This window comes from Eptesicus fuscus, chromosome 11 (assembly GCF_027574615.1).
Source record: "Eptesicus fuscus isolate TK198812 chromosome 11, DD_ASM_mEF_20220401, whole genome shotgun sequence".
Taxonomy (NCBI): Eukaryota; Metazoa; Chordata; class Mammalia; order Chiroptera; family Vespertilionidae; genus Eptesicus; species Eptesicus fuscus.
In genome coordinates this window covers 72074291-72091388 of record NC_072483.1, presented here as the reverse complement: position 1 = coordinate 72091388, position 17098 = coordinate 72074291, and the positions used below count along the sequence as shown (strand labels likewise).

The 17098-nt window shown below is 52.4% G+C and overlaps 1 protein-coding gene across 1 annotated transcript; it reads right to left on the bottom strand.

The window, feature by feature from the left end:
* Positions 1–478: 478 nt before the first annotated feature.
* On the bottom strand, positions 479–10117 carry RESP18 (regulated endocrine specific protein 18). Its single transcript, XM_054722850.1, is given in 7 exon segments — positions 479–571; positions 741–830; positions 1406–1494; positions 1497–1531; positions 2784–2889; positions 9629–9726; positions 10107–10117. Coding segments are annotated over 7 exon segments (522 nt in total).
* Between the last annotated feature and the right edge of the window lie 6981 nt (positions 10118–17098).

Below are 17098 nucleotides of genomic sequence, written 5' to 3'. Positions count from 1 at the left end.
GTACAATCTGGATTCTGAAGAGTTCAAGCATCTCAAGGAATTGACTCTGAACTTTACCAAGTGGCTAGCCCAGGCCAAAGAGTAGAGGAAGGTGGTGTGTGTGTGTGTGTGTTCTGAATGTGAAGGCCTCTGGGCTACCTCTCCCATTTACCCAAAGGAACTTTGCTATTACTTATTATAAACAGGGAGTGTATGGAGAAAAGGAGGACCTTTTTTTTTTTTTTTTTTAAATATATTTTATTGATTTTTCACAGAGAGGAAGGGAGAGGGATAGAGAGTTAGAAACATCGATGAGAGAGAAACATCGACCAGCTGCCTCCCGCACACACCCCACCGGGGATGTGCCTGCAACCAAGGTACATGCCCCTGACCGGAATCGAACCTGGGACCCCTCCGTCCGCAGGCCGACGCTCTATCCACTGAGCCGAACCGGTCTCGGCAAGGAGGACCTTTTACTTAATTTTGAAAACTGCAATTTTCAATGTCTACACATGATCCTATAGATCATTTTGTCCTTAGAGGCTCCCAGCACCTGCCCTTCCAACCTCTCATATGGATACTCACAGGTGATCTGTGAGAGAGAAAAGGAAAGTGGGGGTATGCTTCAGTTGGGGAAGAAAAGATCTTTTCTTCTGTTTATCCATTCATGCCTCAGTACTCATTCTCTTCTTCATACCTGTCTCCCTCATTTAAACAAGTCCTTGGGGTTCCAGCCTCCCTAGAAAAAATGAGCCCCTCACCTTGACAGGGTTGGTCACCTGTTGTTTCAGAGCCTTCAAAGCCACTTTGGAGGTAAAGCACCAATCCTTGTTCACCTTGACCATTGGGCTCTGTGAGGAGGGAAGACAGGAGTCAAGAAGGAAGCTGGCCCTGGCTGGATAGCTCAGTTGGTTAGAGCCTTGTTCCAATACACCAAGGTTGCAGGTTTGATCCCAGGTCAGGGCACATATAAAAATCAACCAGTGAATGCATAAGTAAATGGAACAATACATCAATTATTTATCTCTCTCTAAAAATCAATCAATAAATTTGTTTAATTAAAAAAAAAAAAAAAGGAGGCAGAAAAGAGTTGCAAGGCCCCAGAGGGAGAGATGGGACTCAAAGTCAGAGATTTAAAATTATTGGGAAGACACATGAGTCTCACCTTGGGTAATAGGAGTCAAAGTTGCTTGCCCCCAAAAGAGACAGGGATGGTAAATGGAACCTAGGCTTGCTAACATCTACTTCCTCTCCCTTTGCATACATCACTAATGATTCATGGAATTATTTCTTGCAGATCTCAGACAGAACCTCCATTCTCAATGTGTTTCTGGCAGATCTTACCAATAGGTTTAAAACCTAGTCCCTCACTGCTCGGTCTATCTGCCAGACAGCATGGACTGACCATAGGCCTCACATACCTCACCCCAGTGATTTTTGTGGGAAAGGCCACCTGCCCATCCCTCAGACAGGGATCTTGGGAGTGGAGTCTGCTGATAGGCTCCATCTTCTGGGTATCACATCCTGGGTGATGTCATCCTTCCAGAGCAAATGTTCAGGGTGAAAGGATGCAGTGAATTGACATCTGGGACACGCTAGCCCACTCCAGGGACCAGATGAGATCAATAGTCCCCCTCTCCCTCAAGTAGGTGAACAATCAGTTTGTGGAGAGAATTAAATGAGATGGTATAAAAATTTTACCTATGATAATGCCTGGCATGTAATAAATATTCAGTTAGGATTAGGATTATAGTCTCTTTGCTGATTCATTTGATACTATTGTGGGATTAAATGAGATTAGGAAGGTAGAGAGTGCTTACAAAACTCTAAGGCAGTGATTCCCAAAGATACAGATTGTTATTGTTAAGATACAGATTACTGTTCCCTAACCCTAGAGTTTCTGATTCAGTAGGTCTCGGGTGAAGCTCAAGAATTAGCATTTTTAGCCGAAACTGGTTTGGCTCAGTGGATAGAGTGTCAGTCTTCGGACTGAAAGGTCCCAGGTTCGATTCCGGTCAAGGGCAAGTACATTGGTTGCGGGCACATCCTCCGGTGGGGGGTGTGCAGGAGGCAGCTGGTCGATGTCTCTCTCTCATCGATGTTTCTAGCTCTCTATCTCTCTCCCTTCCTCTCTGTGAAAAATCAATAAAATATATTTTAAAAAAAAGAATTAGCATTTTTAATAAGTTCCCTGATGTTGCTGGTCATAGGATTCACTTTGAGAACCATTGCTCTAAGGCATTAGACACATGTTAGACACCAGTAGTAATAGTAGTAGTAATGTGAACTCAAGGCAGGTTTCTTCTCTGACCCTCCCCCATTCCCATTCATGAAACTCTGCTCTAAGGAGTGGTCAGCCATCTGTCTCCAAGGGACTCTCTACACTTTCATTCCTCTTCTCCTTTGTCATACAATTTGCTCTTCTTCCTATTCAGACATGTGTGTGTGTGTGTGTGTGTGTGTTTTCCTGGCTGAGAATGTGAAGATTCCTGGCCCTGGAAAAATTAAGCAAGGGCCAGGGGTTGGGACTAGTCCAAAGAGTTAGATGATAACTTCTTTCAGGGGCTACTTCTAGAAGTCTCCGTTGGGCCCTTCCCAAGATTGTTCAAGGGCAAACAGCTTCACCCATCCAACTTCACCCCCACTCTCATATCACCCCTTCTCCATAAGGTGAGCATGACAGGAAAGTTTCAAGTGGAGACGTTTGAAGAAGGAAGCCCGTTCTCAGATCAAACAGCCCCTCACTATCCCCACTCCCCTCTTATCTGGCCAGGCCACAGCCTTTCTTCTCCAGCTCCTACTCACCTTGGGGCACAATCTGCTGGACTACAACATGCAAGTACTGGAAGACTAGGGTGGTAAGTCCTTGGAAGGGCCAGAGCTGCCCCGCTCCCACTTGGTCCTGATCATCTAAAGGCAAAGTGGTGGCGTCAGCAAGGAGCTTGGCCAGAACCTTTCCGAATTCCAGTTGAAGAAAAGCAGCTTCCTTCCACTATGACTCCTGTTTCCTGGTCTCTGTCCCTCTCACCAGATCCCTTTCCCCTTTTAAGTGTTCCTTCTTTTCATTTTCCCTTCCCCCATCACCACCTGTCCTGTGTTTCAGCCCCTGCACCTCATTCACCTTTGGTACCGACTCCCAGGTAAGAACCAAGCTTACAGGCAAAGAGTAGCTTATGGAGGTTGAGGTAAGCAGACTCAGGCAGCTACAAAATGGAATACAAAACAGACACATGGAATACAAAACCAGGTGAACAGGTGGGGCCTGGGAAGCAGGTGAACTGCATCTCGGGAAAGAATCTGAAGCCTGAAGGGTATTAGAGAGGAGGCCTGGATACTTTATAGGAGAAAGTATAGGGTTTGAGTGTCTGGACCCTTGTCCTGAAGGCCACAGTTAGCCCAACTGTGCCTCAGCAAAGGACAGAAGGTGGGGAGGATAGTCCCTAATGCTGTCCTCAGTTAGATGTGGTAGGGGTGGCAGAGTCCTTTTTTTTTTTTTTTTTTTTTTTTTTTTTTTTTTTTTTTAAATTTCTTTATTGATTAAGGTGTCACATATTTGTCCTCATCCCCCCATTCCCATCCCACCCCTCTCCCCACGCATGCCCCAATCCCCTGTTGAACTTAACCGTTGGATAGGCTTATATGCATGCATACAGGTCCTTTGGTTGAACTCTCCCCCTCCCCCCACCCTCCCCCTACCCTCCCCTATCCTCCCTCTGAGGCCCGATAGTCCGATCGATGCCTCCTTGCTTCTGGTTCTGTTCTTGTTCCTCAGTCTATGTTGTTCATCATTTCCCCTAGATGAGCGAGATCATATGTCACTAGATATATACTAATAAGCACTGAATGTGAGACGAGCAATAATAGTTATGCTGACAGGCAAATGAATCAGTCTGTAGCGAGCTTCCCCCTGGACCAACAGTTCTTTTGAGACTCAATTTCAATGTCCAGTAGTTCCTTATGTGTACATGTCAGCACTGACCCCCCAGCTCTGGATGGTGGACAAATGGCGGTAACGGAGGTCCGACTCCCTCTGGTTTGGTCTCGGCCGAACCCAGGGGCACGGCGTCACCCGGACTAAGGGGCACGTGGCCTCACCCATACCCAAGGGGCGCGTGGTCTCACCCGAGCCTGGGACCCAGCCTCACCCGGATGGATCCAGGGGCACACGGCCTCACCCGGACCCAGGCTCTGGCTTCACCCGGACCCAGGGACACTTGGCCTCTCCCAGACCCAGGGCCACTTGGGCTCACCCGGGCCTAGGTGCACGAGGCCTCATCTGGATCCAGGGACACATGGTCGCACCCGGACCCAGGGACGCTTGGCCTCTCCCAGACCCAGGGCCACTTGGGCTCACCCGGACCTAGGTGCACGAGGCCTCATCTGGATCCAGGGACACATGGTCGCACCCGGACCCAGGGACGCTTGGCCTCTCCCAGACCCAGGGCCACTTGGGCTCACCCGGGCCTAGGTGCACGAGGCCTCACCCGGATCCAGGGACACATGGTCTCACCCGGACACAGGGACGCTTGGCCTCTCCCAGACCCAGGGCCACTTGGGCTCACCCGGGCCTAGGTGCACGAGGCCTCATCCGGATCCAGGGACACATGGTCGCACCCGGACACAGGGACGCTTGGCCTCTCCCAGACCCAGGGCCACTTGGGCTCACCCGGGCCTAGGTGCACGAGGCCTCACCCGGATCCAGGGACACATGGTCTCACCCGGACACAGGGACGCTTGGCCTCTCCCAGACCCAGGGCCACTTGGGCTCACCCGGGCCTAGGTGCACGAGGCCTCATCCGGATCCAGGGACACATGGTCGCACCCGGACCCAGGGACGCTTGGCCTCTCCCAGACCCAGGGCCACTTGGGCTCACCCGGGCCTAGGTGCACGAGGCCTCATCTGGATCCAGGGACACATGGTCTCACCCGGACCCAGGGACGCTTGGCCTCTCCCAGACCCAGGGCCACTTGGGCTCACCCGGACCTAGGTGCACGAGGCCTCATCTGGATCCAGGGACACATGGTCGCACCCGGACCCAGGGACGCTTGGCCTCTCCCAGACCCAGGGCCACTTGGGCTCACCCGGGCCTAGGTGCACGAGGCCTCACCCGGATCCAGGGACACATGGTCTCACCCGGACACAGGGACGCTTGGCCTCTCCCAGACCCAGGGCCACTTGGGCTCACCCGGACCTAGGTGCACGAGGCCTCATCTGGATCCAGGGACACATGGTCGCACCCGGACCCAGGGACGCTTGGCCTCTCCCAGACCCAGGGCCACTTGGGCTCACCCGGACCTAGGTGCACGAGGCCTCATCCGGATCCAGGGACACATGGTCGCACCCGTACCCAGGGACGCTTGGCCTCTCCCAGACCCAGGGCCACTTGGGCTCACCCGGGCCTAGGTGCACGAGGCCTCATCTGGATCCAGGGACACATGGTCTCACCCGGACCCAGCGACGCTTGGCCTCTCCCAGACCCAGGGCCACTTGGGCTCACCCGGGCCTAGGTGCACGAGGCCTCACCCGGATCCAGGGACGCATGGTCTCACCCGGACCCAGGGACGCTTGGCCTCTCCCAGACCCAGGGCCACTTGGGCTCACCCGGGCCTAGGTGCACGAGGCCTCACCCGGATCCAGGGACACATGGTCTCACCCGGACCCAGGGACGCTTTGCCTCTCCCAGACCCAGGGCCACTTGGGCTCACCCGGGCCTAGGTGCTCGAGGCCTCATCCGGATCCAGGGACGCATGGTCTCACCCGGACCCAGGGACGCTTGGCCTCTCCCAGACCCAGGGCCACTTGGGCTCACCCGGGCCTAGGTGCACGAGGCCTCACCCGGATCCAGGGACACATGGTCTCACCTGGACCCAGGGGCGCTTGGTCTTTTCCAGACCCAGGGGCACGTGGCCTCACCCGGGCCTAGGTGCTCGAGGCCTCACCCGGATCCAGGGACACATGGTCTCACCCAGACCCAGGGACGCTTGGCCTCTCCCAGACCCAGGGCCACTTGGGCTCACCCGGGCCTAGGTGCACAAGGCCTCATCTGGATCCAGGGACACATGGTCTCACCCGGACCCAGGGACGATTGGCCTCTCCCAGACCCAGGGCCACTTGGGCTCACCCGGGCCTAGGTGCACGAGGCCTCACCCGTATCCAGGGACACATGGTCTCACCCGGACACAGGGATGCTTGGCCTCTCCCAGACCCAGGGCCACTTGGGCTCACCCGGGCCTAGGTGCACGAGGCCTCACCCGGATCCAGGGACACATGGTCTCACCCGGACCCAGCGACGCTTGGCCTCTCCCAGACCCAGGGCCACTTGGGCTCACCCGGGCCTAGGTTCACGAGGCCTCACCCGATCCAGGGACACATGGTCTCACCTGGACCCAGGGATGTTTGGCCTCTCCCAGACCCAGGGCCACTTGGGCTCACCCGGGCCTAGATGCGCGAGGCCTCACCTGGATCTATGGACCCCTGGCCTCACTCGGACCCAGGGGAGCGCGGCCTCCCCCAGACCCAGGGGCGCTTGGCACCTCCGCAAGAGTCCCGCCTCTCCCCGCAGGCATCTGGGTCTCCCACGGGTCCCCAGAAGCTGGATTTCAGTGTGATGGAGAGCTAATCTCCCCTAGGTTTGGAACAAAAGCCCCTTTCCCCCGCCACCAACCAGACCCACGCGCCTCCACACCTCATCCCCTCCGATTCGCTGGTTTCCTCTTCCCTCTTAGCTATAAATCTACCATTCAGCCATCTCTCCTGTAGTTCTGGATGGCAGAGGCTCTGTCCTCCATTCGTGCCCCTGAAATTGCTGTGCGCGGTGGAGTTCGCAGTTCCTTTGTTTAACTTAGCCGCCTTCTTGATTCTCCTCTGTCAAAATGGCTTAAAGGGCTTGAATGTAAGATGAGAACTCCTAAGAATCCTCCAAATTGGTGTTGGCAGCCTCCGGGGCCTCGAGGATCTCACTGCGCAGTTCGGCCAGGTCGGTGGCGCGGATGCGCCCCTCCTGCAGAAAGATGGTCTCTTCCTTCACAGAGAGCCGCTGCGCCGAGTCCGCGGCCGCCGCCACAGCAGCTGCTGCGGCGCCCACGAGCCCATGGCCCCGGCTGCGGTGCTGACTGAGAGGAGCAGCCGCCCGGTCTGGGGAGACGCGAGCAGCAGTCGCCACCCTCACTAGTCCATGTTCCAGTTGTATTTCCGAAACTGCCATGTGAGGCAACACATCAGCCTTCACCTCCGCCGTCATCTTTTTCGAATTCCCCAATTTGTTCTTCTTAATCCCTTGAATTCAGTCAACTCTACTGAGGTCTAGTGGCGCCGGGAGGTGCACGGAGAGGGCGCCCGGGCCTCCGTCCGGTGTGCGGGGCGCGCGGCCGCAGAACCAGGCGCGCGGGGGCCTCGCGGCGGGGATGGGCGCTGGGCGGCCGCCGGGCTCCGGGCGCCGCTGCCGCCGCGGCGTCCCCAGTGCCCCGGGCCGGGCGGCCTGCGGGGGCGGCGCAGTTGCGAAACTGAGTGAGTATCTACAGTTAAGTCTTGATTGTTGTTGGTGTCACTAGGAGGAATTGTCCTCCAGGCCAATTGTCCATGAGGACCCTCTTTGTCTATATAGGAAGAGTTGCTGTGCAGGAGACATGAGGCTCCTGTGTCTGTGTCCCTCTGTATTCCTTGCAAACACCTCTGAGAGAAACGCGCCCTGGAGTTTCGCCCGCTGCCTGGAACTGGGTTTCAATGTAGTTGGAACTGGGTCTCAGCGCAGTCTGGCGCCTTTGTCTCCTTCCCAGCAGGGCCATTCAGTGGCGCAGGCAACAGTCCCTCCTCTGCGCGCCCTCCCGTGTGCGCCTCTGGAGCCGCCGCTCCTCTGTGCCTCTGCCCCACAGGCCAAATTCATTCCCCCAGCATGTGCCTGGCTTCCCAGGGTTTCGCCCGGAACTGGGGTTCAGTGCAGTCGGAACTGGGGTTCAGCACGGTCCGGAGCCCTTGTCTCCTTCCCGCTAGGGCAGTTCAGTGGCGCAGGCAACAGTCCGTCCTTTGCGCCCTTTCCTGCGCGCGCCTCTGGAGCTCTGCCTTCCGCCGCACCTCTGTGCCTGCGCCCCACAGCCCAGATTCATTCCCCCAGCCTGCGCCTGGCTTCCCAGGGTTTCGCCCGGAATGGGGTTCAGTGCAGTCGGAGCCGGCGCTCAGCGCAATCCGGAGCCTTTATCTCCTTCCTGCCAGTGAACGCCGGCCAGGCCGTCAGCCGCCCCTTCCTCTCCGGCTCCATCCTCCCCGCAGGCGCGCGTGCTCGTGTCTCCGTCCGTTTCTCCATACCTCAGGCTTTTGCGGCTCCCCCGACTGTCCCCGTGGCCTTCTCCTTCTCCCCAGCTGTGGGCATTTCAGTCCGCCAGCTTTCCTGTGGTTCTGGACGATGACCGTTCTGACCTCTAGTTGTATTTTTGAAATTGTTGTGCCCGGCTGCGGGTTAGGTGTTTAACCTATGGCGCCATCTTGGTTTTCCCAGAGTCCTTTTTTTCCTGTAGTGGAATTATCATGACTCATTATGTACAAGCCTTAAGAAAAGGGAATTCTCCTCCCCAATCAAATGGATCCTAATATGAATTTCCTGGCTTTAGGAAGGAGCAGAAACTCCAGGACCCTATTGAGAAAGAAAAAGAGTTTCTGGAAGAGAAGATCATTCTCTGAGGCAGCGCTTTCGGGATTAGCAGGAAAAGAGGTGACTTCCCCCCTCCTCCCCGCCCCCCAAGCCTGACCCTGGGTCAGACCCACAGGACTCCAGGTGCTGTCCGTGGTGCTGAGAGGTGCCGGAACACGGAGGCGGCTCAGGGCGGGTAAAGAGTACAAGGTATTCCCACAGGGCTTGACGGTCCTCCCACGCCCCGCTTCCCCGCCCCCCACTTCCTCCCGCAACTCGGTTCTTCCCCTCCTGTCCTCCGCCACTAGGCCTCCTCCCACAATTCTTCCTCAGTCCTCTGCATTGGCCTCTAAACCCAAGAATCCGGAGGGGAGAGTTGGCGTCAGACGAGGCATTCGGCCGTCTTCCCCGCGTCCCAGGCGCGGAATCCTGGAGGCTGCGCAGTTGGTCTCCGGCCGCTCAGCTGAGTCTGCGCTGGTCTCCGGCTGGCGCGGAGCCGAGCGGAGGGAAAGGCCGGACCCTTTCCGCTAGCATCGCTTTTACCCTAGCGCAGCCCTCCCCTTCTTAACAGAGCCGGATAGCAGACAGCAGGCTCTGCGGGCTTACGAACAAGCCCTGGCTCATCTCTCGGCCCAGATTCTCTCAGGAGTCAGGACCCCAATTCGCAATCCCTGCTCCTGTACCCAGAGATGCTGGTCCCCTGTCCTCCCCACAGCCCCGGGGCAGCTCTTCCCTGGCCGTGCGGCGCTTCTTGCTTCTTGTGGTCGCACAGATTCCTTGGCCCATTTTCCCGCCCTCCTCACGAATTTCCAGTTTTCCCGAGTCCACTTCTCTTGGGTCTAGATCCCAAATGCGGAGCCCCCCTCTTCCCCGCCCCCCAAGCCTGGGCCTCTTTTTACATTTATCTCTTTTCACGTCCCTAAACATTTTCTTTTCCTCCTAAGTCCTAACCTCGAGGCCCCCTGCCCCACTTCTTTCAGGATCGCTCTCTGGCCCTGCCCGCACTCCCCAGGTTTCCTCCTGACCGTGGCCACTAATGTCTCTGCAGCCCCCTGGGCGGCTGTTCAGCAGCAAGAAGCAGAGGAGCAAACGGAGCTCCAGGCTCGGCGCGCTCGCTCCCCACCTAAGTCTCAGAGAAGGAGGAGACCGCAGCCGGAGCCGCTAAGCCGGGCTGCTGCTTTCCACCCGCTCGCGTGGCTGATCTGCACATCCCTCTCTTGGGAGCTCGGCCAATCGCAGGCCGGCCTTGCCCCTGGGAACGCCTACCCAACTCCTTCTTCCGTTTAAGGTCCCCACCCCCAGGCTCCTGCTCCTTTTTTATGTAAATCAGGTCCCAGGACTAACGCCTCTATTCCTTACCCATGGCTGAAGAACTAGATAGCACGTAAGATGCGGCTGTGAATTGTACTAACCTCATACATTTGTTGTGAGGATTAAATATGAACAAGGACTGGACAGTAGACGCTCTGTATTTAGTTTATTTTTATTATCCCTGATGCTCACTGTACCCTCATCTTCCTAAAGATCTTCAGCACACGTGGATTTGAAATGCAAAATATTAGTATACTAGAGGCTCAGTGCATGATTGAATCATGCACGTGTAGGGTCCCCTACATGCTTTCGATTGCAGTGGAGCTGGGTGCCTGTCCGCTGGTGCACCAGGCCTTTCAGAAGCCTCCTCGGAGCTGGAGGCTTCTGAAAGGCCTGGTGCCGGAGCACACAGGCACCCAGCTCCCCTGCTTTTGATGATCCCCAGCGGGAGGTGAGCTCGCTGCCCCAGAGGCCCCTTCTGTTCCTCAGCACAGCCATGGTGCAGAGGCTGAGCTGCGCCGCCACTGGCGACGGGAGCTTAGCGTCCTGCCGGCCCAATCGGCTACCCCGGCCATCCTGAGTCCTGCCCCCTGCGCCTCCCTCTGGCCCAATCGTGGGCGAAGCGGAGTGATGGTAATTTACATATTACCATTTTATTAGGTAGGATTGCACATCAATCCACTTCTCTCCACATCACTTCCACCACCCTGGTTCAAATCACTGTACTCTTTTTTAATAGAGCTATTGAAACAACTAACTAGCTAACAAACTAACTATACTCTTGCTTCCACTCTTGTTTGGTTATAGTTAGTGTGTGAGCTTTCTAAACCCTAGACTGGCATTTCAATATTTTGTTTATTAAGCTTAATTTTTATTATGAAAAAATTTCAATGTTAAAAAAAGAGAAGAATCTAATGAATGTCCACATACCTACCACCCAGACTAAAAATTATTTTTTTCAGACTAACAATTAAGATTTGGTCACAATTGCTTCTTTCTCTTGGTAAAGTACTTAAAAGTAATTTACAGACATCATGGCATTTCACTCCTAAATAATTCAATATTCATCTCTTAGAATCAATGCTACCACTGGGAATTTTTAAGGTTTTTGGTATTTATTTATATTTTAATTTCAATGTGGTCTGAGAACATGCTTTGTATTGAAGCATCCATCTTGTATGAAAACTGCTGTTTGAAATTTTAACCCTGCTATTTGGCTTCTGTAAATTCTTGCTTGCTAAGACTACTCCCACTTCAGAGAGGCCATTAAACCTTCCCCAGACAAGGTTATCATTGCTGGCACCAGGCTAGGTAGGCCTCTGGTTGAGGTCTCAAGGCCCAGCACATACGGGCTCTTTAAGAACTTGCAAAAGGGGCCGGTAACACTCCATATTTGGGAGACAAAGAAGGTAAAAACATGTAAATAGGGAAAATTCCTGCATGTTGGGGCCCAGAATTTGAGAGACATTTTCCTCTGGACCCGGGCATAATAAATGTAACTCCATCTCTCTGGTATTGCTTTGTTCATCTTCGGTTTTCTGTAACATCATAACTTCAATTGTCTTGACTTTGTTTCATAGTATATACTCTATCTTGGTGAATGTTCCAGGTACATGTGAAAAGTATTTTTGTTCAGATACAATTTAAAATTTAATTTTACTTGAATTTCACAAAAGAAAAAGAAAGAGAAGTTGATGGAATTGCTGAGTTCATATAAATATTTCTTCTAGACAAGAGATACTTCCCCTAAAATATTCCTTCAAGATAAAAAAGAAAGAAAGAAAGAAAGAAAGAAAGAAAGAAAGAAAGAAAAGAAACTGTGAGAACATTAAAGGTTGAAGTCATTATGATTTTTTCCAAGGACATATTTTCATTTTTGTTTGTATAGACTGACCTCTTGCTGTGAAAGATGAGTTCATTGGCCCAGCCACACTGGCATGAACACGCAGTTCTGAAAATATTGAAGCCCTTCTGTACCAGTTAGTAAATATCAGCCACTGGACTCTCCCCAGGGCTCTCCATCTTTCCTGGCTGCCCCATCCCACCACCAGGACCCACCCGAACCCTCATCTCCCCGGGACCCATAGCTACAGGGGAAAGGGGACTCTGGTCCTGTCTCCCAGGTGGGTACCTTCAACACTTCTCCCCAGTCAGCTTAGTTTCCATCTGTTTTATATAATGGCCATCAGGTTAGGCATTGTTTGCAGAAAGTATTCAGTGTGAAAACCATTTGAAAACCCCTGCTCAAGGTCAGCCCTCAGGCCTTTCTCCTAAACACACTAGCTCCTTATGAAGTCAAGTGCATGTCTGCATCCTGGTGTAATTACCTTGCATCCAAATGGGCAACAGACACAGGCCTGCGGGTATGGAGACAACCCCTGAGCCGGCTCCAATCGGATGAGGCAGAAGGTGCTGGAGCCCAGGCTCAAGTGAAGGTGGCAGGAAGGGAGTAGGCTTTGCTCTGTGCCTAGCCCTGTGCCAGGTGCTCACGGTCCAGATCCTCTCCAGTCCTATGAGAGGTGTTTCTTTGCTCCCATCCTTCCCTCCTTCCGGGTTTACTGAGCACCTGTCTGTGCCAGGGGCTGGAGTACAAAGGCAAAGCTAGCATCTCCAAGACCTCACCGCCCAGTGAGAGCATCATCCAGAAAACAGCTGTGACTGGGGTGGGTGCAGGATGCCAGGGGGAGCCCCAAGTGACTCAGGGAAGGTTCTCCAGTGGAGTTAAAGCTGAGCTGGGATTTGAAGGATGAGGAAGGGCATTCCCGGTGGAGGGAACTGCATGTGTGAAGGCAGGGAGGCAGAAAAAGCCCTCGTGGTGTGGCAACTGTGGGAGGGTGCTGGAGCCCAGGCCTGGGAAATCTGGTGGGTGAGGTTGGGGTCCCAGAACCCACTACCTGTACCCTCTGCCTCCTTGACTTCCTTTGCCCTTGGCTGCCTGGCCAGGAAGAGGCCCCTCCTACCTGCTCAAAAGGAGGCTTTGAAGCTGGAGAGAGGGAGTGAGTATGGAGGGGCCACCTGGTGTGTATTTTTGGATTGCTTCTCAGAAATCTCCTCCTCCTCCGACACCATGGCAACCAGGGGACAGCTGGGGGAGCCACCTGTGAGCTGGGCTGAGTTGAGGGGGAGGTGGGCTGGGTTAGGCTCTGCTCCCCCTCTCTGAGCCTCAGTTTTGGCATCTAGAATATGGGCACGACAACCCAGTTGTTGGCTCCTGTCAACCCAGGGGCTCCAGGAAGCAGAGGCCCAGGCTGGAGTCATAAGGGCGAAGGCCTGGGAGGTAAGGGCCAGGCTGGGGAGTGCCCTGCATCATCCTGCAGCTGGGGGCTTGGCAAGGTGGTGAGGAGTTTCTGAGCCACGTAGCCTGCACTTCCCACCAAGCAGCCTGCCCTGGTGTGCCCACTGCATTGTCACTGCTGAGGACCCCCCAGGGGAGCGGGAGACAGGGCAGAGGCACAGACACAGGGATGAATCTCCCTGTGAGCCCCTGCAGTGAGAGGTCTAGGGCGTCTCCCCTGGGGCACAGGGCTCAGCTGTTCCCAGAACCCAGTCAAAGCCCCAAAAGGAGGGGCAAGGAGGGGTCTATTTCCTGAGGCTGCTGCTCCGGTGACTACAGATGGCCTAGACCAGTGGTCGGCAAACTCATTAGTCAACAGAGTCAAATATCAATAGTACGACGATTGAAATTTCTTTTGCGAGCCAAAAGTTTTTAAACTTAAACTTCTTCTAACGCCACTTCTTCAAAATAGACTCGCCCAGGCCGTGGTATTTTGTGGAAGAGCCACACTCAAGGGGCCAAAGAGCCGCATGTGGCTCGCGAGCCGCAGTTTGCTGACCACGGGCCTAAACAAACAGGTTCTAAGTAATCAAATAATCTACAAATAATGACAAATTTACTTTCCCATGTATAATTGTTTATTTTGTTCTTGGCGCTGGCTCTGACTGCAGGCCCACATTTGATACCAGTGGTAACAGCTCACCTGTGTCTTCTGATGTGAATACGAGCAGTTCTGTACTTCCCCAGTAATGTCTGCTATGGATTTCCGGCAAATAGCCTTTATCCTTTCTCTCTGTAATTTCTTAAGAGGGTTTTTTTTTTTTTTTTTTTTTTAATAAAGAATGGATGCTCAGCCCGGCCAGTGTGGCTCAGTGGCTGAGCGTTGACCTATGAACCAGGAGGTCACGGTTTGATTCCCTGTCAGGGCCCATGCCCAGGTTGTGGGCTCAATCCCCAGTAGAGGATGTGCTGATCAATGATTCTCTCATCATTGATGCTCTATCTCTCTCTTCCTCTCTGAAATAAAAATATTTTTTAAAGAAAGAACAGACGTTCAGTTTATCTTTAACTTTCTAAGCTATGCATTTTGGTGATATTTGAATTTCTCACATGTACATGTACTCTTTTTTGTGATCGGAAGAACATTTAAGATTTTACTTTAAGTCTCCTTCCCTTACACAATATACCCGTTTCAGCTCTTTTCACTGTCTTCGAATGTGTCCCTTCCCCAAGGACACATGTCACGTCCTCTCTAGTAATACTGCTTATCTTAACCTTTTGCACTCGGATGTCGAGTGTGACTCGACATGGTTAGCATTAGAATAAAGGAATCGAGAAAAAAGCAAGCAAGTGCAAAGGGTTAAGCCTACTTTTTCTGATGGCCACAACAGCTTCCTGTTGGTTAGCATTTTCATGGTATGTCTTTTTTCATTATTTTACTTTCAAGTAATCCCTGTCAATATATTTAAAGTACTAGAGGCCCGGTGCACGAAATTCATGCACGGGTGTGTGTGTCCCTCAGCCCAGCCTGCACCCTCTCCAATCTGGGACCCTTCTCACAATCCAGGACTGCTGGCTCCCAACTGCTCACCTGCCTGCCTTCCTGATTGCCCCTAACTGCTTCTGCCTACCAGCCTGATTACCCCCTAACCACTCCCCTGCCAGCCTGATTGATGCCTAACTGCTCCCCTGCCAGCCCAATTGCCCCTAACTGCCCTCCCCTGCCAGCCTGGTCACCCCTAATTGCCCTCCCCTGCCAGCCTGGTCACCTCTAACTGCCCTCCCCTGCCAGCCTGGTCCCCCCCCCCAACAGCCCTCCCCTGCAGGCCTGGTCCCACCCAACTGCCCTCCCCTGCTGACCCAGTCACCCCTAACTGCCCTCCCCTGCCAGCCTTATCACCCCTAACTGCTCTACCTTGCTGGTCTGGTCCCCCCCCCCCCCAACTGCTCTTCCCTGCAGGCCTGGGTCCCCCCAAACTGCCCTCCCCTGAAGACTTGATCGCCCCCAACTGCCCTCCCTTGCAGGCCTGGTCCTTCCCAACTGCCCATTCCTGCAGGCCTGATCGCCCACAACTGCCCTCCTTTGTAGGCCTGGTTTCTCCCAACTGCCCTCCCCTGCTGGCCATCTTGTGACAGCCATCTTGTGTCCACATGGGGGCAGCCATCTTGTGTGTTGGCGTAACGGTCAATTTGCATATTACTCTTTTATTAGATAGGATATCTCTCTTGCCCGGCTTGCATGGCTCAGTGGTTGAGCGTCGACCTATGAACCAGGAGATCATGGTTCAATTCCTGCTTGGGTTTTGGGCTCGATCCCCAGTAGGGGGCATACAGGAGGAAGCCAAACGATGATTCTCTTTCATCATTGATGTTTCTATCTCTCCCTCTCTCTTCCTCTCTGAAATCAATAAAAATATGTTTTAAAAAAATAAAGTATAACTCTTGTCAACAAAATATAGTTTAAGTCCATTTTTAAAAATATATATTTTATTGAGCCCTAACCGGTTTGGCTCAGTGGATAGAGCATTGGCCTGCAGACTGAGGGTCCCAGGTTCGATTCTGGTCAAGGGCATGTACCTTGGTTGCGTGCACATCTCCAGTAGGGGGCGTGCAGGAGGCAGCTTATCGATGTTTCTCTCTGGTTGATGTTTCTACCTCTCTATCCCTCTCCCTTCTTCTCTGTAAAAAAACAATAAAATATATTAAAATATATATATATATATATATATATATATATATATTATTGATTTTTTTACAGAGAGGAAGGGAGAGGGACGGAGAGTCAGAAACATCGATGAGAGAGAAACATCAATCAGTTAATTTGTTCTTACACACTGGATGTATTTGGTTGAGACATGGTAGCGACTGAATTATCTTACTTTAAAGGGTGTTGACTTCGTTCCAGCAGACAATTCAATTTTGGGCAAAAAACTTGAAGCCTGATTAGGACAAGAGTATTTCAGTCCTGTCTTAATCCTAGGGACTTAATCTTTAGTCCTGGGACTTTGGATTTACAGTACACATACGGTGTGGTCCCTGTAGGGTTTCAATAAAAATCCCAAGGTGTTTACCAAGTCCCTCTAATTTTATAGGTCCTGAACCCCAAACGGTCCCTCTAACACTGTGGAGGCTTCCAAAATTTCTGTTCAGACATTTTACTTTTTCACTAGGTTCCTTGAAATCTCTCTCTGCAAATGTGTCATTTAGAAGGTAGCTAAGATTTGAGCAAACTTTGCACATGGATTTGGTTTCCCCTCTCTGTAGCTCACTCATTTCCCAGATTCCTCCTTCAATTTCCAGTTGCTCTAGAAAACCAGCCAGCCTCTGCTTCCTCGGTCAGTCACACTGCCACTCTCTGCATGAGCCATATTTCCCCCTGTGCTGCAGGGAATGGTAGGTGAAGTGTCCTCAGGGGAAAAGCTTGTTAAATGTGGAACACATAAAATCCTTTTTTCAAGGATTATATTCCACCTAGTTTTTCTTGCTTTTGGCTGGTCTCCATGCTTCCATACAATTATTTTTATATTTTGTCTTGTTAGTGGGAGGGTCTGACACAAGTGATTTTGTCACACCAGGAACTGGAGGTTTATCTGGTTATCACTGATTTGTGTTATACATAATATTTTTAAATTATTGCCTAAATAATATGAGGCCTAGGAGCAAATGAGTGTGAACATTCTTTGAGAAGTATAATACTATAGGACACAGGGACATATGCTCTTTGGGTAGGTTGAGCATAGGTGGGAGTGCTTCTCTCTCCACTTTAAGATGTCAAACTACCAGGGAAATAGCTATGAAAATGATAAATTACATGTGCACTGATATTGTGCTTCTTTTTGGTATTTATTGGAGGGGCCCTAATTCTGAGAGCAAGACTCTCAGAAGACCAAGCAGATCCTCAGGCCTTTTG